Source organism: Rhagoletis pomonella, unplaced genomic scaffold (genome assembly GCF_013731165.1).
Source record: "Rhagoletis pomonella isolate Grant_MI unplaced genomic scaffold, Rhpom_1.0 Rhpom_scaffold_02039, whole genome shotgun sequence".
Classification (NCBI taxonomy): Eukaryota; Metazoa; Arthropoda; class Insecta; order Diptera; family Tephritidae; genus Rhagoletis; species Rhagoletis pomonella.
The window spans coordinates 1-25,817 of record NW_023460593.1 but is presented as its reverse complement, the minus strand read 5'-3'; the positions used below and the strand labels follow the sequence as shown (position 1 = coordinate 25,817).

Below are 25,817 nucleotides of genomic sequence, written 5' to 3'. Positions count from 1 at the left end.
AGGTGTTTTGCATTTTTTTCATATAAACTAGTTTCGAAAAATTTTTCGCTATGGAAGAGACTGCGGGAAAAAAATTGCCAAAAATCAACGCTAATTCGTAGCTACTTAGATTTTCTACTTTAATAATAATAATAATAGATTGGCGCTTACACATATGTTAGTGTTTGGCCGAGCTTCTCCTCCGATTTGTGGTGTGCGCCTTGATGTTGTCACACAAAGCGGAGGGACCTACAGTTTTACGCCGACTCCGAACGGCGATTGTATTTTTATGAGAAGCTGTTTTTCATGGCAGAAATACACTCGGAGGTTTGCTATTGCCTGCCGAGGGACGACCGCTGTTAAGAAAAAACCTTTTTCCATATTTTTTTGCGATGTTGCTTTGACCAGGGCTTGAACCCGGGTGCTGCGGAGTGGAAGCGCGCACTGCTTACCACTACACCACAGCGGCCGACACAGCGGATTTTCTACTTTATTACAATAAAATTCATTGGTCTACAAATCTATATACTTAAAAAAATTCAAAAAAATCTGTTAAAAAGTTGAAAATTTGCATGAAATTTTACTGGATTTTCGCGAGTGCTGCCCAAAGTTTAGAAATTATATATTTATGTTTTTTGTTGTGGAATGAACCATATTTTTATAAATAATTGTCGGAAAAATATAACAATAAAAATTGTTGCATATATATATTGTAAAACAGCATATGTGCCAATACTTTTTGCCGGCCGTGTATGTATTTATGTATAAAAATTTAAAAAAAAAAGTAATAGTAGTAGATTAACGACTTTTAGTCGATTATAGATTATCTGTGGTATTTTCAAAGTCGTTTTGTCGTTCAATAAGTGAGTGAGAATAGTTTATAGTCGCACATCCTTCTATAAACAAACGCTTGTGCGATTAAAAACTATTCACAAACGTTTATTGAACGAGAAACCGACATTCGCAATACCATGGAAAAGCGATAGTCGAATAAGAGTCGACACTAGCAATAGGTATCAAAAATAAAATCTATCAATTTTGTGCAAAACTCAGGAAAATTAAATAAACTTGCATACTTCTTTAAAACTTTCTATTCAGATTTTCTAAAAAAAATTCTAATGGCCTTATTCATAAAAAATAAGGTAGCTTTACAAAAGAAACTTGTATGAAAACGTCAATTTATAAAGCTCTTTAAACCTACTTTATTTTTTATGAATAAGGGCATAAGTATACAGTCTCATAACCAGGTGCAAGTTTGAAGTTGCTAGAAAATCGCGTTGATTTTTGGATTATTTTTTTTTTTGCGGACGGTGTCATTATTTTCTTCTATACAAAAAAAAAACATTGCTGAGCATACCTTGTGTTGCCAAAATACTTAGAATTTTTCCAGAAAATCTGAAAAGAAAGTTGCAAATTAGTAGATATGACAATTTATTGAATTTCCCTGAGTTTTGCACAAAGTTAAGACGTTTTATATTTATGATTTTTGATTTTATAAATAATTATCAGAACGAAATTATTTAGAATTAAAAACTTTGCATAAATTGCAAACAATTCTGTGTCAATACTTTTGTTCGAAAATTTGCTCTGTTTGGTTGGGTTCTCTAAACACAAAATGGTTAATTATGACGATTAACAAAGCCATCAAGATGAAAATGAACTTCTCCATGTAGGATGATGTTACTCGAGACATGCGCATTCACTTGTTGTACCGTGACAATCATTTGCCCGATGTGCTATTCCAAACACAACCATGTACTATGTGCCTTATGTTTAAATAAAACAAAAAATTGAATTGTGAAAAAACTGTGTCTATTTAAATCATGCGTGAATTATGTGACACTCCATAAATAAATAGATAATCGATACTTATGTATGTACTCTCAATTTTAAAAGTAAAATATTCTAAGGATTTTAATCAAGCTAAATACTACTCTTTTATCTTTTATGAATTAAGCTTTTATAAATTAAGTAAATTAATAAAAAATAATGACGCCTAATTCAAGTGTAAGCTGATTAATAAATAATAATGACGCTTAATTCAAGTGTAAGCTGATTATAAATAATATGTAAAATTAATTTTTTCTTAATTGACATTTGTTAAATTATTTAATGCAGCACTTTTTTCATCTTCTCTACAGTACGATTGGTTCCTCTTCAATCGATTTTTTGTTTTTGCGTCGGCGACTTGATTTAATTTTGCTTAGCACATTGTAGGCCTGTTGAATTTCAATAAACCGTTGATTTGCAGCTTCTTTGAATTTCTCATCTTTAACTTTATCCGGATGGAACTCTTTGGAGAGTCGTCTATATGCTGATGTAATTTCAGCTTGCGATGCGGTCGCACTAACACCCAACACCTTGTAGGAATTTCGTTCTCCATCCACATCCATACTTTCGAAAATTTCTTTCCAAGTTTCATACCATCCATGGTGTTGCGCATATTGATAAGTATCTTTAAGAGCCTTAGTAAAATCTGTCCACCAATCGGATGTAAGGAAATTTCGCAGAGCTTCGTGTATAGGCACTTCCCCTCCATCGTCATCGGAAATAGTGCCGTTGAAGTAAAGGAAACAACCCCAAAATGAGAAGTACACCAGCAGAGCAGCAGTCAATTTTAGCGAGCGCACTGCAATGCCATGACGTTTTGGTGGTGTGCGCAACCATTGTTTTGAATAGGTGTCAAAAACTAAGGCAGAAATCAGCGCAGTTAGTAATAAAGAATACGTCTCGTCGTAGATGAAATAGCGAGCAGGATATATAACAACGGCACCAATTAAGCAATGCCACCATACGCCACGTTCACGCCCAATATTTCCCACAGTCCAAACGCCCAGCGACACAAACACTGGTATAAGCCAATGTAGGAAACTCCAATCTATGCCACCAAAGATGGTTTCCGGTATTGCCATAAGCAGCAACTGCCCGAAGAGGTAACCGATCATGACCTCGCCAACAAAACGCTTTGCGGAGTACGGTGGCCGACGATTTGTTTGCAAACGTGCTATAAATGATTTAATAAAGGTGGGATCTTCATTGGCATCCCGTACATATTCGGGTATCAGAAATATTTCGGCCAACCAGCCGACACCAAAATAACCACCCAATGTACACCACCAAATGAAGGCGTGTCGATCGCGGTGCAAATAAAGGTGATGTAGTCCAAATATACCACCAAATAACCATAAAAAATACGCAGTTATAACAGATTTTTGCGGTGGCAGGGAATTGGCTTCGGTATGTAAAACTTTACCATTAGCAGCAGGTTTACTGTTGGCCAATGGTTTTCCATTGGATATTACATTATCGGAGTGGGACTGCTTTACGTTCTCTTTTATCATGGTGTCTTTAAAATTCAAACAAAGAAAAGTCGCATAACAAATGCATCATGATTAAATAAGCAAAAGGAGATTGAAAATTAAATTTAATACTGTGTATATCTATTTTAAAAAATACTTACAGTTTTATAAGTAAATCAGCTTGAATTACGTGTACTTTCTTATTGAATCGGCGTAAAAGTAATTTATCTTTGCCTACTTTCTCTTTTCACAAATTCAATGCACGCTTCACTTCAGTTCTATGAGAGCTCCTCTATTGTGGCTCAGACTTTTTTGTTGCCGCAGATAATAAATAGACTATATTTATTATCTGTGTTGATATAAAAGTTATTTTGATTAAGTTAATTATATTTCACTGCAATATTTATTTTGAAAAGCATACAATGTTTTTATATTTTAAGCGTCTATCTTCGTTGGTTGTGATTAGCTTTCCTCACTGCTGCTTAATAAAATTTGTGTCGTTTGACAGCATTTCTTTCGAGTCATGAGTGCGGCTTAAATGGGTCAAGTATGGTTTGCAAGTTTTTGATAATTGCTAGTCAATTGTTTGTGGGCACTGCCTCACTTTAGCACAAATCTACATTTATAAACTTTTTTGCACTCAACACAAATATCTGCTTATTGGAATATTTTACAAGTTTCAAAAAAGAATTTTACACCTGAAAGCGCCGCAATTCCTTTCAAACGTTCTGATCAGTGTTGCCACAAGTTTTTTTCCCAAAATCACCAGAAAAGGTTACCAGATTAAACAAAACTTACCAAACTTATTTTATGTTCAGAACTTTACATTATAAACATTTTTTAAATTATTAGAAAATTGAAAGAGTGCATAAAGAGACATATGTACATTTGTATAAGTCTGTACAATAAATTAAATTTTTATACGCAGTTAATTTGATTCTATTGTTCTAGCTCTCTTTTAGTTTTACTAAATGTTATTTTATCTAAATTTTTAATGAACTTGACATTGAAAAAATATGAATCTCAAAAAAAATGGTAGGTTTCGGTTGGTTTCTGTAGTAAAAAAATTTGTCCGTGGCAGCCCTGATTCTGGTTCAAGTTACTATTTTGTGCTCTCTTTGTTTATCGGCTCTCTCTAACAAACCAGGGCCTCTTTTGAAGGTAGTAAAGCCACGAGTTCTTATTTGTTAGTAACTATTGGGGTGTTCACAGTTCGTTCCAAATTATGTCTGAAAATGTAGACGTCTACATTTTGAGACATCTTTAGCATCAAACTGTGAGCACCCCTTTCTAGCAGTCGTCGCAAAATCGTCTCAAAACTGTGCTGGTGTTGCCAGACATTTCCTCTTTGCGTGCATTTTTTATATATCGCCTTTCGATTTTGTTTCTGAAAAATTGTAATTATTTAACTTAATTACCAATTCCTAATATATGTTATTTCTTTTCCTTGATTTGTTTCTTTTCATCAGAAATTGCATTCAAATTAAATGCAAATACAAGAAACGTGCCCAATAAATAAAAAAAAATGTAATTAGTATTGCCATAATGCAACCCTGCTGCGAGGTTGCAAAATGTAGACGCGTAAAAAACATACCTTTGAGTGTGACAAAATGTAGACGGCGTCGTTTTCCAATTTTGTATGGAAAACAACAACACCACAGATTTTACGGTTAGAAAACGTCTTAAAATGTAGACGTCTACATTTTCAGACACTATTTGGAACGAACTGTGAACACCCCATATATCTTTGCAAGAAAATAAATTTTGTTTTCACTTATTATTTATGAGGCATATATAGTCATAGTCAAAATAAAAACGACTCCAAAGTTAGTAGCAGCTTTTTGGCATTCTTTTCCATGGAACATCTGTCAAAAAAACTGCACTTAAGTTAGGTGTTGACTATATTTTTATTTACAACGCTCGCAATGCAACCATGAGATTCTCTTTGACTGAACATGCCTAATAGATAATAAAGATGCCAGATCGAAATAAAAAACATCTATTTTTGAATCGGTGCAAATCGAAATAAAAATAATCGATGCAGGAAGGAATCGTCAAGAAATAAATCGATCTCCTAGGGTCGATTCATATATTTTGTGAAATAACGTATTTTGCATTAATTGTTATAAAGAAACAAAACATAGCAATTTGACCAAACTTTTATTGTACAGAAGGAAAGTTTAAAACATACATACATACGTTGTTCATAACGGTTTCAATATCTGGAGTTATTTAAAAAAAAAGTATGAGATAAAGCTTTTCTTTACTAAGGCAATGATATGATGATTCATTCCGCCAGGAAACGAAATAATAAAAAATGTATGCCATTTAAAAAATGCCATATGGAACCAACACTATGACACGGGTAATGTTTAATGCCCAAGATAGGGGTTAAAATTATTTCATTTAATGCCTAGTGAACACCCAATTTTAGCCCTGTTTAATATAACTGTACATTTTTTTGGGAAGTTTTTTTTCTAATACAGATGAGACAAAAATTTTGTATGAAAATTTGCGTAATGTTTGGAATTACAATTTTTGGAGTTTTTGTTGTAGTATTAGCCATAATTTTATTTATTTTTATTTTTAATAGACTTCCCTGAGGAACCCTATAGTCGGCGGAGAAAGGTCATTGAATTCGTTGGTCTTTGCTCTCTCATGTTTTTTTTTGTTCTAGCCCTAAATTCTACTTTATTTATATTTTTATAGATTTTCTGGGCAAACCGTATTTCATATGCATCGACTGAGCAAAAATCGAATGTCGATTCTCGATTTTTTTTATCGATTCACGGATCGAATCAGAACTAAAAAATCTACAAAAATTTGAATCGGAAGGTCTCGAAAATCGATGCTCGATTTAATCGATTTAAAAACGTCAGCTCTAGTAAGTAATAAGCTGCATTTATTAGGTGAATTTTGGTTTTTTATTTTCTTTTATTAACAATAAATTATCTGTGCACATGAAATGGTAATTCAATGTCGCGCGTGCCTCAATACTAAAGACGCAGAATTTATACGCATGGAGTCCCATATATCAGATGGCTTCGATTTCTTTTCTTGCTTCAGTTTATGTACTCAGCTAGATGCCGGACTCTATGACGGATTGCCTGGTGTGCTTTGCACTAACTGCTCGCAAGATCTTCAAGTAGCTTTCAACTTTGTGCAAAATGCACGACAGGCTGACAGAATGCTGCGAGAAAGTTTGTCACAGAAATTAATGGCTGATGAATTGATTGAAACATTAGAGTCCGCATCTGGTGATGTATCAATGGAACCTTTGGAGGTAGTTGGAGACAGTGAAAGTGAGGATTGTGTGGTCGAGGAACTCTTGGATGAAGAACCTACATTAGATGAAGTTAACGAAGGGGGTGAAGAAGAAAATACCGCTGTAGAAATTATGGAGGTAAATTGAGGTTGCAAAAATCATGCTTTCAATATATATATACATAAATATTTATGTATAATGTTAAAATTTCACAGATCGAAAAGGCAGAAGTAGAGATTTATGAAAACTCTTTAGAGGAAATAGAGCTCATTGAGAGTAAATACGAAGATGCTTCAGCAGTAGAAGATGTGCAAGAAAGGCTTGAACCACAAACAGACCCAGGGGAATGTTATCCTGAAGACGAAAATGATGATCAGTACCTAAGAGAATATCAAGAAAATGAACAGGAACAGATAAATGTGGATTCGGTTACCAACGGTGCGAAATGGAAATGTATAGAATGTAAGCGAGTTTTATGCGGGGATGTGTCTTATGAAGGACACATGAATATGCATCGCTCATTACGTCCCTACAAATGTGCAATATGTCTTTGTGCGTTTCGTTGTAAAAATGCGTTAGAAAAACATGTGGAACTGCGCCACCGCACAGAAACGCCCATAGAAGAAATAGTGGAAGAATCGCCACGTAAGTTTGGTTAATTATTACAACGTTATCCCCATTTACATTGACATAAATGTTTGAAAGCCATACATATTTATCTTATTTCTCAGCAAACAGCAATTGTGATAAATGTTCAAAAACATTTACAACGCCTGAGGAACTACAAGATCACCACGAATTAGTACATCCTGAAAGTTACCCTGTTCAGTGTCGACACTGCCCACTTATAGCTCCATTAACACGCTCTAAGTTGGTTGAGCATTATCGTATTGAACACCCAGCGGAATATCACATACATTTTCCTACGGTAGGAAGACCGCTGAATGACCCGATGAAGACGACTCCATGGCAATGTGAAGTGTGCAAGCGTTATATGCGATCAGAAGCAGCTTTGTGTGACCATCGACACATTCATCAAAATGAGCGGCCGCATGAATGTCAGTTTTGTTCGAAGCGTTTTGCTTCAACCAGTAATTTACGACAACATATGCGCGGTGTGCATGTTGAAGAATATGAGAAGCTTATAAATGAAACCGGTGATACCTGTATGCAATGTGAAATATGTAAGAAGCAGTTACTTCGGCGAAATTTCGAAAAGCATATGGCACTACATATTAGAAAAGAACGTGAGGCAAATGAGGCGCAAAATAAATTCCTTTGCGCGTACTGCTGTAAGTAAAAAAACCTAATATGTATGCATATGAAATTTTCTATGGCTACATACAGTGAACCAAATATTAACTGGGACGCGATATTTTAGCAAGTTTTTGGTGAATTTCTTTAGCTTATTTTAAGTTTATTATTTTTTTTTTATGAAATTATAGCTGATTACTTGACAAACACGATATAAATCCATATTTATACAAAAATTATAAAAATTCTGCTAAATTTCTCACTTTCTAATGAGCATCTTTATAAAAAATTTTGGTATCAATGCAGTTTTCAGCCCATTCTATTTTACCGCTGTTTTTTTTTTTGGCGGTGTTCCGAATTTTTTCCATATAAACAAATTGTCCAATATACTTTGTATGGACAAAATGCGTAACACCGCCAACAAACAAATTTCCAAAAATCAACGGTAAGTCGTAGCTACTTCAAATTGCACTTTATCATATTAAAAATTAATGGGCTAGAAAACTGCATACCAAAATTTTTTCTAAAGATGCTCATTAAAAAGTCAGAAATTTGCAGAATGTTCATAACTTCTTCCACAAAATCTGAAATTTGGATTTATATGGTGTTTGTCAGCGATATTTTCATAAAGAAAAAAATCCAAAACTTGCTAAAATGAAAATATGAGCGTTGTCTCCCAGTTTTTATTTGGTTCACTGTATATGTACAAAGATAAATTATGTGTAAATTAATACGGTGTTCGCATGAAGCGATTTTTCAGGCAATTTTAGAGGCGATTTGTTGAATCAAAAGTTGGCTGCACCCCAACTTCATTGGAAGCGATTAGTTGAAAGGACGTTCACACCGGGCGATTTTTGCTTTCAACTAAAAGTTGCCTGTAAAATCGCCTCATGCGAACACCGTATTCGACGTATGTACATATATCTGTATACCCTAATTCAATATGATCCAAGCCGTATATTAAGAAATACTTAATAGGCTATCATTTTTAGAGTAACTTTGAAATATTCGCTTTGTTAATTGACAAGGTTTGTATTTCTAAAACGCATTGTCTTTTTACCCGACTTAAAAAAAATGGAGAAGGTTATCAACTCGTCGGAAGATATTCGTTTTTTTTATGTATGTGATCGCATAACTTTGGACCAAGAACGTTAACCGATTTGTACAATTCTTTTTTTCAAAGGAAAGGTGTTACCTCACAGATGGTCACATACAAATTTGATTTAGATCCCATCATGCGATCATGAAGAAATCAACGATAATCTTAAAATTTTATATCAGAATGGAAGTCGGTTTGTTTTGTATTACTTGTTCTATTTACATATCGTCCCTAGACACGAGTGAAGGCACGAGCTCAAAAATTTACCGCGAAAAAAAAAGACTCATAAAACAAAACTTCGGCGAAGAAGGACCTACATATTTGACGGCGAAGAAAGACGCGGAAACTTATTTTCGCGGTCAACTATGTTTGCGGGTGTAACAGTATATAAATTCTCCAAAGAGTTTTGGGGGAATGATGCTGAAGTAACAGTCCTTGGCAAGGTATAAATCTATGTATACGCGTTTTTCTTCGCCGTCAATTAGTATTAGGAGTCTTTCTTCGCCGAAGTTTTTACTACGCGTATTTTTTCGTACATTTTCCTAGGTCCTTTTTCGCCGTCAAAACACTTCCGCGTCTTTATTCATGTCTCGAGACGATATGTTCAATCTGAATGCAAAATGGCTTATAATGCTATGAAAATTAAAATAGCACTACCTCTACTACATATTTTTTAAACCCGAATACAGTTTTCCAAAGTTCAAATTATGGGTGCTTTTCAAACGTCAAAATACAAAGCATCAGTCCCTTATTTCCAAACCAAAACTAGAAGAAAAAATCTAACTTCCGCAACATATGTGAAAACTAGCATCTAACCGTGATTGCGCACATTTGGCATTACAATCTGCTAAGGTTTAGAAACAAAAGAGACTGATTACTCGGATTGAGAGCTGTATTTTGTTACATTTCCTCGCCTTTTATCTGGCACTAACTATAAGCTATAGTACAAAAACAAAATTTAAAAGTAAGGAGAAAAAGTAGCCCTGTTATTTTGTTGTTCGCACATGTAAAATGTCTTTTTGGTTGGAGGTATAATAACAGGGCCACTAAAATTTTACTTCACTTAAAACTTAACTAAAAAGTGTTCAAAATTTGTTTACCTGAAAAAATATTTGCGAAGGTGAATGATCATTTGTAAATTTAGTTAAAATACTGTTTTGAAAAATCGTTCGTAAATACATATTGACCAAAATTCGTTACTAAATACATCAAATATAGAAACCTTTATTAAGAAGGAAATTTTCTATGAAAGAATATGTATATATAAATATTCAATATTTTTCCCAGCGCGCGAGTGTAAAAACCAAAAATCTCTCACCCAACACGAGAAAATGCACCAAGGTGCATCGTCGGATGTCATTTATATTTGCGCCGATTGCGATCGCTCCTATGCCACACAACATTTGTTGCAGCAACATCGCAAGCAGGCTCACAAGGAGCGAGATAATTTCTGCCCCATCTGTGGTAATGGCTTCAAGCTTAAAAACCAATTGGTCAATCATATGAAATTGCACTTGGAAAAGAATATAAAATGCCCGCATTGTGAGAAATGTTATGCGCGTAAGTTCGATCTAGATGTACACATGCGCACTCATACTGGAGAGCTACCATTTGCCTGCCATCTTTGCGAAAAGCGTTTTGCCATTAAGGTACGACTCACCTACCATTTACAGAAGCACTATGGCATCAAGCATCGCTGCAAAGATTGTGATGCGGAATTCAATTCAAAACAAAAACTAAAAGCACACACCTATAAACACACCGGAATGCCATATCGCTGCGAGAGATGCAATGGCCATGGCTTTGCGAATCGGGATGTGTAAGTAGTGGTGAAAAAAAACGATCCTAGCAATGTTTTCTTGATTTCATTTTATTTTACTTTTATTCCAGTTTTAAGAGGCATTTACAGCGTGTGCACTGCACCAGTATGAGCGATGAGGAGCTTGTTGCAATGTTTCAGCAAAATACTGGCAAATCGACACGTATTCGACGTGTTGACCTTTACGAAGAGCATGTGGACAGAGAACCTATGAAGGAGGCTACTGAGGAGGACGGGACTTTAATCAATGCAGATGATATTGCACTAGAATCCGAAGTGATTCACAGCTGAAAATATTGTCGGATAGTTACATTATGTTGAATATGCATATATGTATATTTAAAAAAAAACTACTAAATTATCAAAAATAAAACTCTGTAGAGCCGTGAGAATGATGAATCGGAATTGTTTTATGTTACACAGATATTACTTTCTAACTTAAGATTAATTTGAATAGTTTTAGACAAGCGATACATTTAAATCAGTTCGCCTGCTAAAATTTATCAAGTTTGCATACTATAAAATCGCAACAATTATGAAAATTCCCGATTAAAAATTGCAGCTCGTGAGTTTTCGAATGCAAAATCACTCAGTGTGCATGAGCACAACGTTCATCTAGTCAAATTGGAAGAACCGAAATACGAATGCGGCATATGTAAGCGCAAATGCTATCAGCAAAAAGATCTTAGTTCTCATATGCAGCGAGTGCATCTGGCGGAACGCAAACACGTTTGCAACAAATGCGGTAATGCATTTAAGAGCGGCTGGCAATTGACCGCACACAAGATGTTGCATGACGAAGACAAGTCTTTCGAGTGTTTTCACTGTCAACGTAAATATACTCGACAAGCTGATTTAAATGTGCATATACGCACGCACACCGGAGAGCTGCCGTATGCTTGTCACTTATGTGATAAACGTTTTGCAATTAAAGTGCGGCTAACATACCACCTGCAACGGCATGAGGGCGTCAAGCATCCGTGCACCTATTGTGGTATTCTGTACGATAATCGCAATCAACTAAAGGAACATCTTTTCAAACACACCGGCATGCCCTATCGGTGCGAATTGTGTCCCGATGTTGGATTCACCCGCCGCTTACGGTAAAAGAATTATAATTAAATTTATTTATTCGTGCAATATTTGAATATTTTTATTTTGCACTTTTAGATTTGCAAACCATATGCAGCGCGCACATAATCTGAATTTGAGTGCAGATGAATTGGCCGCCGTTTTTGCCAAGTATACGGGGAAGGCGATACATTTCAACTCCACCTTCAAGGCGCAGGACAACGAAGACTCGCAGACATTAGCCGACTTCATTGTAGATGAAACTAAAGATTCATGAAGAAATTAAGTAAAAATGAAATATGCTAAAACAATTTTAAGATTAGTACATATGTACATACATATAGTGTGCGATTTTTCAGCACCAGCATTTGTGCTTGGGTGTAGAAATGATGTTCCTAAGAAACGAGGTTGACCTTAGGTAGAGCTGCGTACTGCAAAGTGGGTAGATGTCTCCACCGTGTGATATACTGGTTTTGCTGGCATCAGCTGATCGGTATCGACTACAATGTGCAGGTGTGCACTGTATGCACAGACCTCTGCTGACAATCGTGATGTGAAAAGGGTAGGGGACACGCCCCGGGCGAACCCTTCCTTTTGTTGCAGAAAATAAGCTCATTTTTCCAAAATATCAGCCAAATTGCGTAGAGCGAAAACATATTGGCTCTTTGCAACCGACTTCAAAAAAGCAGGACATATTGACCGGATAACATCGGACGACGTGAACCGTTTTCTTTTTTAGCGGAAAGGTTATACCTCAAGGGTGGTCCCATACTAACTTGGTTTAGTTTCGATTCACCTTTATTCTGATTGTCTCTTCGGCAGTCGTTCGTTAAGTTAAGTCGTGAATACAAACATCAACGGCAAACTTCAACGCGTTGTCAATACTTTTTAATTTCGAAAGGATAATAGGATTATATCATTGGTTGCCTCATAACACCAATGAAAATCCCAAAGGATCAGAATGATTAACGGTACTCACAAATTTTTATTTGAACATTGAAGTCGGTTGTATTTTTTGTTTTGAAATTACCCGTTTTAACCACTACAATAGTCAAATTTGTTTAATATACAAATTTAAACAGCATTAATACTCATTTAAAGCAACATTTTCTTCGTTGATGTTGTCTTCCTCCATTAGCAAACCTGCAGAATTCTTAACACGAGGGTATCGACCTGTATGCTCTTTGAACATATCGCTCAATTCGTCCTCTGACATAGTCATACCATGCACGCTCAGCAAGTGTTTTGTAAAGCTGCAATATGTAACATTTAAATGTATAATTGTCATCGGTTTTTTTTTTTTTTAAATGCTTACTAAATTCGTCTCGGTGTGGCATAATCGCAAACAGGGCATCTATATGGCATGCCTTTATGCTTATACATATGCACTTTCAATTGTCCAATGTGATTGAACTCCTCACCACATTCCTCGCACTTCCTTTTGAAGCCAGCGTGTTGCTGTAGATGATATTTAAGGTATATTTTAATTTTAAAACGACGATCACACAGATGACAAGCGTATGGCGTTTCCCCCGTATGACTGCGCATATGTATATTCAGTACACTATTGGATGTAAAAGCCTTTTCACATACAGTACATGGGAAGTTGCGCTTCTTGTGTAGAAGCTTGTGCACGCAAAGTTGGGCATTATTTTTGAAGGAATCACCACAAATATCACAAACGCTTTTGCGCTCTGTCACATGAACTGTTCTCATATGATTTTTTATATAAGCTCGATAAAACTTCTTATGACAAACCGGGCATTCTTCCTTATTTTTCGATGCTTCACTCGAGTGGACTGTCATTTCATGTGTTTGTACAGCACGTGGCGAGGATAGTTGTCTGGCTGAAATATAAATGATTCAAAATAGAGGTGGACGGTTTAGTTCTTTTGAGTGAACCGTTCAGTTGTAGTTCGTTCACCTTAGTGAACTAGTTCTTCAGTTCATATAGTTCAATTGACGAATACATTTACATATCGACACCTCAGTGGAAGATCGACCTATGTCGGCAGCAAGTTCGAAAACGGCCTATCTCAACATATTTTTAGTTGCGATAGGGGGTTTTTAAACCAAATTCTGAAATAGGGCGTTCTTGAAACGTTTTCTGAGATAAGGCGTTTTCGAACAGGCAGCTGAGATAGGTCGATCGATATCTTCCACTCTTTTTACTATCATACATATTACATTCAAAAAGAAAGCTTTGGTAATTTGAATTCACATACATAAAACACGTATGTAAATACATAAATATGTTTTCGTACAAATAAAATACAAATAAACGAGTTCCTACATACAACAAAAGCTTAAGCAAATTCATGGAATGTTTATAGGCTAAAAGTATTAGGCATGATAAAAATATAGTAAGGTAGAACCGCTGAGAGGCACTTTTAAAATTCTTGACGTTTCCAAACAATTTAATTTTTAAACTTACTCACACACACAATTTCATTTTCAATCTCAAGCAACAACAATTTCGAACAATTTAAATTTTTTATTTTCACTTTTATATGATTTTAAAATGTTGGCAAACTTCAAAAAAAAATCATGGCCGACAAATTGAGAGAACGGTTATACCTTGCTGTGTTTTTATCATGGTATTAGGCACCAATATATGATGATTTAAAATTGTTTTTGTTTATTTTATGTTTAATATTTTTTTATAAAAGCCTAGCTCACTGTCTAATAAAGAACATATTAATCCAAATTCCAAACTTTGTGTGGAAAATATGCGAACTTTCACCTAACTCCAAACTTTTTAATCAGAATCTTTTGAAAAAGAAATTGGTATGCAGTTTTGTAGCTCATTAAGTTTTAGTATAATAAAGTACAAGTTCCGAGGTTGCTAAAAAATCCCGTTCATTTTTTATGATTTTTTTCGCTGACGCTGTCACGCATTTTCTTTCATAAAAAGTATGTTCGAATTTCTTTTATGGAGGAATATGCACAACACGTCTGCGAAAAAAATTATTAAAAACCAAGAAGCTTGCACTTTATTATACTAAAATTTAATGGGCTACAAAACTGCATACACATTTTTTTCTAAAGATCCTGAATAAAGAGTTTGAAATTTCGGTGAAGATTTTCAGAATTTTTATATTTTCTGCACAAAGTTTGAAATTTGGATTTATATGTTCTTTGTTAGACAAGCTTATAGAAAACATTAGCTTTTATAGAAAACATTAAACATTAAATAAACAAACAAAAAAAATTTAAATCTCAGCCTAATACTTTTGGCCAAGGCTGTAGGTATGTACGATATGTAAACACTTACATATGTATTGCTGTGCAAAAGCATTAAATTAGAGAGCTTGTTTGATTTTAAAAGCGTTCTACGCCAGTTTAATAGTTTCCCTGCACCCGAAAAAATCGTTCAGAAGGAACTGAAGCAGCAACAAAGCAAAAGCGTTTTAAAATGTATCTGTAAAGATGGGTTTTTACGTAATACGCTTGTGCCAAAATTATTTGGAGCGCGATCCAAAATGAGAAATAGTAGCACTGACAAATTTCAGTTCATTGAGATGAAGTAGTTCTTTAGTTCATTTTCAAGCACTACCCAAGCCTAATTCAAAGCAATATATTATTTAATGGGTCGATTATGGATAGCAACGCAAACCCAATTGGTCAATGCCACAAAGGTGCTACAAAGTTGAAGATAAGAGATTTAAAGTACCAGTAACCAAGATTTGAGTGTAATTAAACTGCAGAAACAGTTGAAAAAATAAATAAATAAATCAAGACTTCCGCGGCAACCACCAAATTTCAATTGCCAATATAATAACTCAGCTGCCATCTGTAGCCACTGGCCACGAAACTGAAGTTCAGTTGCTATCCTTAATCGACCTATAAATATTAAGAGCACTTGAAAAAAAAATCACCGTTTCGGTAAAATATAAAAAAAAAAAAAACAAATAATGTCCTAAACGCTAATCATGACATTGAAGCTAAATTTGTTTACGTATTAATATACCCATGGAGAAAATGAACAAATTTCATTTCAACAAGGTTTCGACATACGGCAATAAGAACAAAGGTATGTTCTTTTATTTTTGGTTATTGCATCCTGTTCGCTGCAGTCACTATCACTTTCTGAATCCTTCGCAGAACTACCACAATTTGAAGATGTAGTAGTAATATTCACTCGGTTTTCATATTTTCCCCTTTTATCAGTCGTTTCTTTGGTGGCTCCTCTTTTAAAGCGCATGCTACTTATTTTTAAATCAGAAGGGGATTCTCCTTCATTTTCCGATTCTTTGTTTTGGTCATGATGCTCGTTCTTAAGATGCGCATGAAAATTTCTTTCGAAACTGAATTCTGCTGAACAATTTGTGCATTTATATGGCTTCTCCATTTCGACAGTTCCACCCAAACTTGGTTTCAAAATATCAGCCGTGTATTTGTGAATCCTTCTAATGTGGGCCATACAGGTTGTCTTTTTTGAGAAACGTACTGAACATACAGGGCAGTCAAATGTATGATTTTTTATATGTTCAACCAATTCAGGCATGGAAGCGAAGTCTTGATAGCAATAATTACATTCGTATAATTGGAGAGAGCGCATCACTCGCTTACGGGGAAAATATTTGAGGTATGGATTGTTGTGCTTCAGTTTGAAATGCTGGACTATTTGGCATCTTAATAAATGTTTGGGTTTCTTGCACCAAGGACACTGTATCGACGGTTCAGTGCCATGAACCAGCTTTTTGTGCCTCTGCAAATCTCTTGGCAGATCGTATACTTTTTGGCACTCCATGCATATTACTTCACCTATAAAAGAATAAATAATTAGTATGTTTTAAAAGAAGGTAAGTATTGTTAAACATAGCATAATTACTCTTATGAGCTTCAAAAATATGATTTTTCCACTCCTTTCTTGTTTTAAGAGAACATTCGCAAAATTCACATTGATATGGCCCCTTGTATCTCCTTCGAGCCTTTGCTTTTGTTTCTTTGATAAGCTGAGATCTATTGGCAATGTCGCTTACAATCTGGATATTGTTTGATTCTTCACTCGACGAAACAGCCAAGTTTTCGAATTTGATATCATCCATTGGTAAATCCAATTCAGGCTCAAATATAAATGTAGGTTTTAATTCGGTTACATTCTCTTGTATATCTTGGAATTCCACCACAGCTAAGGGATCCGCCGAACCCTCCACAGCAATCTGAATGAAATAGACAGAGAAGTCACATATATGATTATACGTAGATACATTAGGGTGGTCCAAAAATTCATGTGAAGGGGAAAGTAATTTTAGTGCTCTCATCCCCTAGGATTGTTCTATACCGAAAAAAATTACACCCGTTTTTTTTTTATATTGCAATCAAAAAATATTTTGTTGTGGCTCAAAGTGCCCAAAGTTTTTTATGTACATATTTTATATGGAACTCCCCATTGCTCCCTATGCTCATGTGTGTAAGTATGTAATTTTGTGTACTCCCTTTGCCATTGTATGTCCTAGGAGGGGGAGTAATCCCTTTTACCTCCTAAACAAGCATTTTGGGATACACTCAGAAATATGATCCCACAAACCTCATAAGGGAGCAAGACGGGAGTACTCCCATAAAAACCTCCCCTATATCTCCCAAAACGACAACAAGGGAGTGCACATAGAAAAACATCCCATATTCCTCCCGAACGAGCAATAAGGGAGTGCTCCCATAAGAGGCATCCCGAAAGCCTCCTGTACGAGCAATAAAAGAGCTTTTCCTTAACGAAAAGATATTGCTATTTATACATGTATTTAAGTTTTTAATCACATGTATGCATACAATATTATTTAAAAGATCTTAACAGATGCCAATAGGTACGGCAAATGCAGTAAAAGTCAATCAGAATAATAATAAAACGTTAAGATAACTACATGATTTCCTATGTGTCAGGTATGCTTGGGTGTTCTGGAGCTCACGCAAATAGGGAGAGTGTATAAACCTTTATTGTTTTAACCACGATCAATGTGAAGGTTACTTTGCCCATCTGAAATCTATCTATGTCACTCAGTAAAAGCTCTGGACCAGCAGTATATGAACGTTAAAACCAGGGGGTCATACATAAGTGCTGATACTAATTTGCCAATCTGAAAAGTATTTAGCGGTATATAATACAATATTTAAGAAATTTAAAAAAAAGTTGCAATACATACCGACAGAACTTCAGTTAATGTGTGCTATCGACATTAAATTATTGCATCCTCCTTATATTGTTTCTATGTATGTATGTATGTATATGAAATATTTTCTATAGTTTTCCTCTTGATAAATTTTTTCCAACACAATTTCTTTTGAACTAGGTGCCTATAGCTTCCCTATCAATCAAAATGAATACTCCTGGATAACTCTTTTAGGAGACATCGCTTTTTGCGCCTAAGCGAGTAATAACGGAGTACAAAACCGAAAAAATCTCAGTTATTGCTCCGAAATCATTTCTCAGGGAGTATTCTTTTATTACTCACTTGGCATATCTCCCGTTTGGCTCCTAAACGAGTAATAAAGGAGTACAAAATCGACAAATCAAAATCATGCCTCTGGGACTATTCTTTTGTTGCTCACTTAGAAGATCTCGGATTTGACTCCTAAGCGAGTTATAAAGGTCAAAACCGAAAAGTCTCCTATTGCTCCGAAATCAGGCCAAAGGGAGTACTCTTTGTTACAAATGGATAAACAGAGTGTTCGAGACTTGATTATTGACTTTGCGTTTTTTTTCCATTCTTTAAAGATATTGAACAGATCGTGAAATCGTGTGATAGCTGTGCTAAGGCAGCGAAAACACCAATCAAGTGCACTCTGCACCCTTGGCCAATGCCAATAGCACCATGGATTCGAGTTCATCTCGATTACGCTGGTCCAATAGACAATTATTACTTTCTGATTATCGTCGATGCTGTTAGCAAGTGGCCGGAGATTATCAAAACTAAAGTAACCACCAGTGAGAAAACTGTTGATATGTTTGATGATGTAATTGCGCACCAAGGTTTATGTGAAATTTGTGTCACCGATAACGGACCACAGTTTGTTTCATTTACATTTGAAGATTACTGTAAATTTAAAGGCATCAAACATTTGACGACCTCATTTTACAGTCCACAGTCAAACGGTCAGGCAGAACGATTTGTAGAATTATTTAAGAAAGGAATTGGAAAGGCAGCAGGGAATATTGACCAGAAGTTACGCGAATTCTTGTTTTCATATCGATATACACCTTCTTACCATCTTGGAATGAAATCGCCGTTTGAATTGATGACAGGCCGTCCGATGCGAACAAAATTAGATCTTCTGAAGCCAAAAAACCTTTCAAATTCGATTTCAAGCACGAAAATGGAAGATCACCACCATGGTGCGAAATGGAGAGAGTTCAATGTTGATGATGAGGTTTACTATCAGCTTCATTCAACTAGCAAAGTGTGGGAATGGGTTCCAGGTATAATTAAAAGTCGAAATGGGGCTGTCAATTATACTGTGGATGTTATAACACCTTCGGGTAATCGCATTGTCAAAGCTCACGCTAACCAACTTAAGCGCCGTTACTCTAACAATGAAATGCTAGAGTTGTTCGAATTGCCAGATTTCGAAGAAAATCTATCACTAAAAGCTGCAGCTAGACAGAGGGATGAAGTTGAACCTAATATTATTCCAGAACCAGGAAATCAAGGAATTATTGAATCCGCTGGAGAAACAAATTTTGAGGAAAATCAGGAAGGGATGGACGACTTTCTAAAAGAAGACATTCAGGGCTCTAAAAACCATTCAGGATCAACACCGTTATCCAGTACGAGGAAATAGAGGACAGACTAAAAAATTTGACGACTACGTCAGATTTTAAAGGGGGAGGAATGTTACAAATGGATAAACAGAGTGTTCGAGACTTGATTATTGACTTTGCGTTTTTTTTCCATTCTTTAAAAAGCTTTGCACTTTTTGTCAAATTATTTTACTGATTGAAAAATTAGGAGTTTTATTTCTGTTTGCAATTGAATAACATATCTTTGTAAATTTTCATTATTCATTAAATAATTACGATTTACTACACTCTTCTATTCCTCACATTGGGAGATCTCCCTTCAAGTTCTAGTGGGATTTTTCGCGGAAATATTTTAGAATTTTTGAAAATCAATAGTGTTTAATATTAGCGATTTTTATGGGTCCCTTATTACATTTTATAGTTCCAATAAAAAAAAACAGGTATGCTTTTTTCGATATAGAATAATCTAAGGGGGTGAGAGCATTAAAATTCCAATATTACCTTTTTAGAAAGGTCGTATCTCACATCGTCGGTGAAATGCAGAAAACACTTTGGTGGACTGAAATGATGAAATGCATCATAATCAATCAAAAAATGAATTTTGAATTTTTAGTTAGTTACAGCTTTTTGTATTACAGCGACGATGTGAGATACATACATACATATGTACATACATACATATATCAACGTAATAAAATGTAGTTATCTAAATACGTACATACCTCTAGCTGCTCATTATAAATTTGTTCTAATTTTAGTTCATGTACAGTGCATAGTCTTTTTAGTTCATCATTTGATTTGTGAGCTTTTTGCCTAAAGTTAAAGAATATTTGGACATCTTGGACACACCGTGAGCACAGAGATCTTGGCAGATTGTCGCCGTCTGTGGCGTGAAGCTGGGTGCATGCGTTAAAGTAGTCGTAAAGCGTCTTACCATCCCCCTGCGTAGATAGGCTCATTTCCGTGAATTCACCATCGGTGTCCATGCACGCACGGCATTGCATTTTGTCAAGTTTTTCTCACTTATTTATAACCTATTTTTAATCTTATTGCCCCAAAAATGGCAAGGATAGGGATGCAATAAATACACCTTGGATGAAACGATACGAGTTCGATAGCAAGTAATTTTGGTATCGATACTTTTGAACCAAGTACTGAGTAGGTATCGACATGGCGCACTTAAAAGCTTTATTTTCTGACATTCGGCTGCCTTATATTTAGTAAAATTTTTTAGGCAAATGTTCAAATGAGGCAGTGTCAAAATCTTTCTTCTTACTCTAATATTTCACCTGGTATAATTCCAGCATCGGTATCGGAAAAAATACTCGCAACCCTGCAAGAAATGGCAGACCATATCGAAAAGATACTATCGATTGTACACTCCCATACATAAGGTGCATTCTTTTGCAACCAAGCTACAAAAGAACACTGTTGTTGTTTAGGGCACTGTTAATTGCGTATACAATATTATTAAAATTATAAAGTTTTGCACGATATGTACATCTGCAATTTACATTTCGTGTTGGCTATAACTACAGAAACCACAACCTATGTGCAACCTTGTGCCAAACTCGACATAACCACCTCAGAGCAAACTAAGCAGCCGCCATTTAGTTTGCCAAACAAAAGTTTGTCAGCGTAACACCGACCTTAAATGACGAAACACATGCAAAGCAACAACACAGGCTCGGCTACCGCTGACCGCTCGTTTTCGTCAGTCAACCAGTGTTGCCATGCAAATTCCCCATAATTCCCAATAATTGCGTGCATTTGATCAGCTGCTTATGCGTATTTTAAAGAGGAAAAAGGATGAGTCAAAGCAAATAAAGGCTGTTTATGCAAATAATCGAGCCCGTTTGTCAAATGTATTTAGGGAGTGCTTTTCAGTGCCAGTTTAAAATTAGATTACGTAAATTGCGTCTATATTGAATAGCTGGGCAGACATTCGATTGGCTAATCTTAGTTTAAACCAATCAGCTCGCGCATTTACACTTAAGCCATGCACTGGAAAACGCTCTAAATGTATATCAAATTAAAGCTAAGAACTTGCACTTTCTAAATAATATAAATGTTTTTCTCCTTGATTATGCACTTTTTCCAAAAAAGGTTATTTTCTGAGAAAATTATAAATATATAAAAATTTTGATTTTTAATATTTTTGGCTTAAATATATAAACAAGAATACATGTTTTATATATCGACTTCAAGATAAATTAATTGTCTTTATTTAGACATCATTACCTTTATAATCGGCTACGTAGTTTATTAATATTCTAAAATATCACAAAATTTTTTTAACCTCTTATATCTTTAATATTCAACTGCGCCAAATAATCTTTATATAGTTGAAATCAGCGTAGAGAACTATCGATCTGCATTTTGTAGTTTTTCCATAGCTGAATGGTTGGTTATCTTGATGTATGCCCAAATAATCGAGTCTTGTTTGTCAACCGTATTTGTGGCTAGGGATGTAACCATGAAAACAACCCATTATTGACAAAACCAAGTTAAGTTTATTAAAATAAATAATCTTCCGTTATTCTACTTAGGTCATAACTTTTAATATTAGTTTAATAATTCCTCTTGCTCCATATTCTGCGCCCCGGATTGCAATTCCTCCAGAGTTTTAACGTGGGGATTCCGACCAGTATTTGCCTTGAACATCGCACAATATTCATCCGGAGTCATTGTCATATCGTGCATTCGCAATAAATGATTCCTAAATCTGAAATATTTCAGTTACAATAAATTAAATAATATTACGAAACATAGGAATTTTCAACTTCTTACACATCACGTTGTGCGCAAGCATAACTACACACTGAACACCTATAGGGCATGCCGGTGTGTTTATAAGAATGTATTTTCAATTGCTTGACGTGATTAAACTCTTTTCCGCACTCTTTGCATTTTCGTTTAATTCCAGCGTGCCGCTGCAAGTGATAGTTGAGTCGAACTTTGATTTTAAAACGTCGATCACATATATGACATGCGTACGGTTCTTCTCCAGTGTGACTACGCATGTGTACTTTAAGTTCATTTGAGCGTATGAACTTTTTTGTACATATAGTGCATGGAAATTTGCGCTCTAAATGCAATCGTTTATGGTAGTGAAGCAACACGTTACTTCTAAACGAATCGCCACAAAAAGCACAGATAAACTTTCGCTCTGAAGCATGAACATTGTCAATATGATGTTTAAGATAATTTGGATCGACTTCTTTCTGACATATTGGACACTCCTTTGGTTCGGGCTTTTCTCGCAGATGAATCTTCTTTTCATGCAACTTAACCGAAGTTCCAGAATTAAATTCTCGGGCTGTAAACGTCAAACAAATCAAAAGCAAAGAATTATTCAGTGATTTTTTCTTAAATAAGTAGTACATATGTACATATGCATAAAAATGTACTTGCATACGCGATGGCGATTTATTTCTGTGGTCATAAGCAATAACCACCTAGTCAACTTAAGAAAGAATTGAGTTATATATGCTATCGTATTCTCCAACTACTATTCCATGTGCATGTGAAGTTCCCATCTCGCCAGCTAGGCTACTTAAAAAGTTATAGACGAACATATTTTGGTTTCCCCATAAGGTTAACATTACAATCCAAATGTTTAAAATGTTTTTTCTCGAATTCAGATTTTTCGACTTAGGCGGTTATCGCGTATGACCACAGATTCATAAGCTTCAATTTCATAATGTATTTTAAACTGATTAAATCTGATTTATCGAATTATTTGATTTGATTATTAAGGTGGCTTAAATTCGATCTCTACTTACGGCAAAATGAACAAAGGTATTTTCTTTTTCTGTTCAGAGCATAAATGTGTCGTTTTTCATGATATTTTATTCGATTACCGGGTATTTCCTTATTGCAAAATTTACATCTAATTAGTTCACTGTTTTCAGTATTCTCGTTTTCCACTTTTTCAGTACCGATATTACTGCTTGCATTTATATGGCCTTCAGCTGTTGTTGCGCTGTCGGGGTGCTTCCGCCTCTTGTGACAATAGACGGCGCTATGGCTTTTGAAGCACATATTACAGATTGGACAGTTATACGGTTTATCCTCTTCATCGTCTTCGGCATGCTTTTTAATACTTTGAATATGTTTACGTTTCATATGATCTTTAAAAGATCTTTTCTGATTGAACTGTCTTGAACATAAGGAACATTTAAATGGCTTATTTTCCTCCTCCTCAGGCTTTTTAATGATCTGATTATGTTTACGTTTCATATGATCACGAAAAGATCTTTGCTGTTTGAACTGCGTGGAACATATGGAACATTGAAAGGGCTTATTTTTGTCTTTCTCCTCAGAAGTTATAGCTTTTAAACTATTTATAGAATGATTGTGTTTACGTTTAACATGTGCCCTGAAAGTGCCATATTTTTTAAATCTCTTCGAGCATAATGGGCAATCAAATGTGTGCTCTTGAATGTGATCGGCTAGCTCGAGAACGGATGAGAAGTATTTCTCACAATGCTCACAACGAAACGAGGTATTCTCACCAGAACCACGATCACCTATTTCATTTCCCGGAAAATATTTGGAATAGGAATTGCTGTGCTTGGACCGCAAATGTTTATTAAAGACCTCTCTTGGGTGATACTCTTTGCACCAGGGGCATTGCATTGGTGATTCAGTTGCATGAACAAGAGATTCGTGCAGTTGTAGCTCTTTGGGAAAGTCAAAGAACTTTGGACATTTAATGCAGATAATATGCGCTACAAAGAGAAATTACTGTATCCACTTAACCAGATTCAGATATGATTGGAAACTTAAATGTGACAAACGTTATGATTGATTAAAAAGAAAAACTTACGCTTATGCATGTCAAAAATATGATTTTTTAGCTCCTTTTTTGTAGTGTATATGCAATCACATAAATTACAAGGATGCGTCACTCTGTCTCTCAATACTTCACTATCACCCCTTTCGTCACCTTGTGATTCTTGACATAATTCCTCAGGATTCTCAAATTTAATGTCTATCGTAGGTATATCTAGTTCAGGTATGCTCATTAACGATTCAATAGCAACAGGGCTTGGTTGTATCGTAGCTAAGGGATCATTTGTGCATTCCACAGCATCCTAATGAAAGCATTTTGACTTTATTAAATTATAATTTTTAAACAAATACAAAATGTGTATTTCATACTTGCGGTTGCTCAGTGTTGGCATAAATCATTTCAGGCTCAGTTTTTGGAAAAACTAAAATGTTCCTCAGTTCTTCATCAGAGCGACGAGCGATTTCCTTGAAATTATAGGCTGAACGCACAATTTGTGTGCAATTTAAGCATAATAGTTGTGGAAGATTGTCAGTGGATGTTGCATGGAGCTGTGTACAATCGTTAAAGTAATCGTACAATGTTTTCCCATCTGCCGATACGGCACTACTCATTTCCACACCTCCGACGCAGTCCATTTGCATACAGGCACGGCACTGCATGTTTGAACACCTTATTTTCACTTCAATACGAGGTTAAATAGCTTTTCCTTCAGTTTATAGCATAAGATCCTTCTCCAAAAAAACTGAAACAAAAACATATTCAATTCTGGACCTTGGTATGTACTCTCCTCTAGTGTTTCTTTTTTCTTGATGTGTCACCTTAAATTGTAGCTTCATAATGGTTTTCCCTTATTAGTTTCGGGTAGATTAAATTGACAATCAACTGGTTTACTATTTATTTTCGCTGGAATATTTTTCGTAAAAAATTTCTAGACATTACAGACAGGAATGAAACGATACGAGTAAATACAAGTACATACTCGATACTTTTCGTTCGATACTAAGTAATTTTGGCATCGATATTTTTGAACCAAGTACCGAGTAGGTACCGAAAAAACAAATACTCGTATCGAAACCCGATACTAAGGCAAATTTTGGGAAATGTTTAGTTATTTGCACGTCGTTTTTGGGGTAAGAGGCGGTGGGGGAGGGGCGTTTCCCCCTAAATCCCCCTCCTTCGAAAGGGGACAGCTCCCGCTTTACGAAAAGTCGCATCTCCCCCTTCGTGGCCTCCCACAGACCCCTGGGGAACCGTTTGAAAATGGACGAAAAACAGCATTTACCGAGGGAAATTGAGCAGTTTGAAGTGGAATATAACCCAACTAAGAGAATCTTTGGGGTTTTTAAATAAAAGAAGTTATCCCAAGGTGGTTATCAGGCGAAAGAAGGGGGGCTGAAAACCTTTCGCAGAGAGCACCTTTCTGCGTAGGCGGCCTTCGGCCGCACCTAGGGATTATAACCCTCAGGCAGTAGAATTCTCCTTTCTGTGTAGCCAA

General features: G+C 35.6%; 4 protein-coding genes across 4 annotated transcripts; 1 reads left to right on the top strand and 3 right to left on the bottom strand.

Annotated features, from left to right (window-relative positions):
• Window positions 1–1,583: 1,583 nt before the first annotated feature.
• On the bottom strand, window positions 1,584–4,068 carry LOC118753005 (dnaJ homolog subfamily C member 22-like). Its single transcript, XM_036487855.1, has 2 exons — window positions 3,440–4,068; window positions 1,584–3,325 (listed from the first exon to the last, which is right to left on the bottom strand). The coding sequence occupies exon 2, from the start codon at window positions 3,318–3,320 to the stop codon at window positions 2,115–2,117; it is 1,206 nt and encodes a 401-aa protein (XP_036343748.1). The 5' UTR covers window positions 3,321–3,325; window positions 3,440–4,068; the 3' UTR covers window positions 1,584–2,114.
• Window positions 4,069–6,079: 2,011 nt separating this feature from the next.
• On the top strand, window positions 6,080–12,066 carry LOC118753002 (zinc finger protein 616-like). The gene is made up of 7 exons (XM_036487852.1): window positions 6,080–6,681; window positions 6,759–7,188; window positions 7,275–7,835; window positions 10,184–10,715; window positions 10,787–11,001; window positions 11,236–11,818; window positions 11,886–12,066. Exons 1-7 carry the CDS (start codon window positions 6,244–6,246, stop codon window positions 12,061–12,063), a joined length of 2,937 nt encoding a protein of 978 aa, XP_036343745.1. The 5' UTR covers window positions 6,080–6,243; the 3' UTR covers window positions 12,064–12,066.
• A 731-nt stretch (window positions 12,067–12,797) lies between these two features.
• On the bottom strand, window positions 12,798–20,625 carry LOC118753004 (zinc finger protein 431-like). Its single transcript, XM_036487854.1, has 5 exons — window positions 20,247–20,625; window positions 16,621–16,951; window positions 15,804–16,553; window positions 13,102–13,633; window positions 12,798–13,039 (listed from the first exon to the last, which is right to left on the bottom strand). Exons 1-5 carry the CDS (start codon window positions 20,526–20,528, stop codon window positions 12,871–12,873), a joined length of 2,064 nt encoding a protein of 687 aa, XP_036343747.1. The 5' UTR covers window positions 20,529–20,625; the 3' UTR covers window positions 12,798–12,870.
• A 1,389-nt stretch (window positions 20,626–22,014) lies between these two features.
• On the bottom strand, window positions 22,015–25,324 carry LOC118753003 (zinc finger protein 709-like). Its single transcript, XM_036487853.1, has 6 exons — window positions 25,141–25,324; window positions 24,691–25,064; window positions 24,356–24,623; window positions 23,310–24,257; window positions 22,315–22,843; window positions 22,015–22,249 (listed from the first exon to the last, which is right to left on the bottom strand). Exons 2-6 carry the CDS (start codon window positions 24,979–24,981, stop codon window positions 22,090–22,092), a joined length of 2,196 nt encoding a protein of 731 aa, XP_036343746.1. The 5' UTR covers window positions 24,982–25,064; window positions 25,141–25,324; the 3' UTR covers window positions 22,015–22,089.
• Window positions 25,325–25,817: the final 493 nt, after the last annotated feature.

What these genes read in the sequence shown, in the direction of transcription:
- LOC118753005 (XM_036487855.1), bottom strand. Translation starts at nt 3,320, where the DNA reads ATGATAAAAGAGAACGTAAAGCAGTCCCACTCCGATAATGTAATATCC.
- LOC118753002 (XM_036487852.1), top strand. Translation starts at nt 6,244, where the DNA reads ATGGTAATTCAATGTCGCGCGTGCCTCAATACTAAAGACGCAGAATTT. An exon ending in AATAGTGGAAGAATCGCCAC is followed by an intron (nt 7,189 to 7,274) that starts GTAAGTTTGGTT and finishes CTTATTTCTCAG; the next exon opens with CAAACAGCAATTGTGATAAA. An exon ending in ATTCCTTTGCGCGTACTGCT is followed by an intron (nt 7,836 to 10,183) that starts GTAAGTAAAAAA and finishes TATTTTTCCCAG; the next exon opens with CGCGCGAGTGTAAAAACCAA.
- LOC118753004 (XM_036487854.1), bottom strand. Translation starts at nt 20,528, where the DNA reads ATGCAATGCCGTGCGTGCATGGACACCGATGGTGAATTCACGGAAATG. An exon ending in TTTATAATGAGCAGCTAGAG is followed by an intron (nt 16,952 to 20,246) that starts GTATGTACGTAT and finishes TATTTCATTCAG; the next exon opens with ATTGCTGTGGAGGGTTCGGC. An exon ending in GCCACACCGAGACGAATTTA is followed by an intron (nt 13,040 to 13,101) that starts GTAAGCATTTAA and finishes TACATATTGCAG; the next exon opens with CTTTACAAAACACTTGCTGA.
- LOC118753003 (XM_036487853.1), bottom strand. Translation starts at nt 24,981, where the DNA reads ATGCAGTGCCGTGCCTGTATGCAAATGGACTGCGTCGGAGGTGTGGAA. An exon ending in TATTTTTGACATGCATAAGC is followed by an intron (nt 24,258 to 24,355) that starts GTAAGTTTTTCT and finishes TTCTCTTTGTAG; the next exon opens with CGCATATTATCTGCATTAAA. An exon ending in ATACCTTTGTTCATTTTGCC is followed by an intron (nt 22,844 to 23,309) that starts GTAAGTAGAGAT and finishes TGACGTTTACAG; the next exon opens with CCCGAGAATTTAATTCTGGA.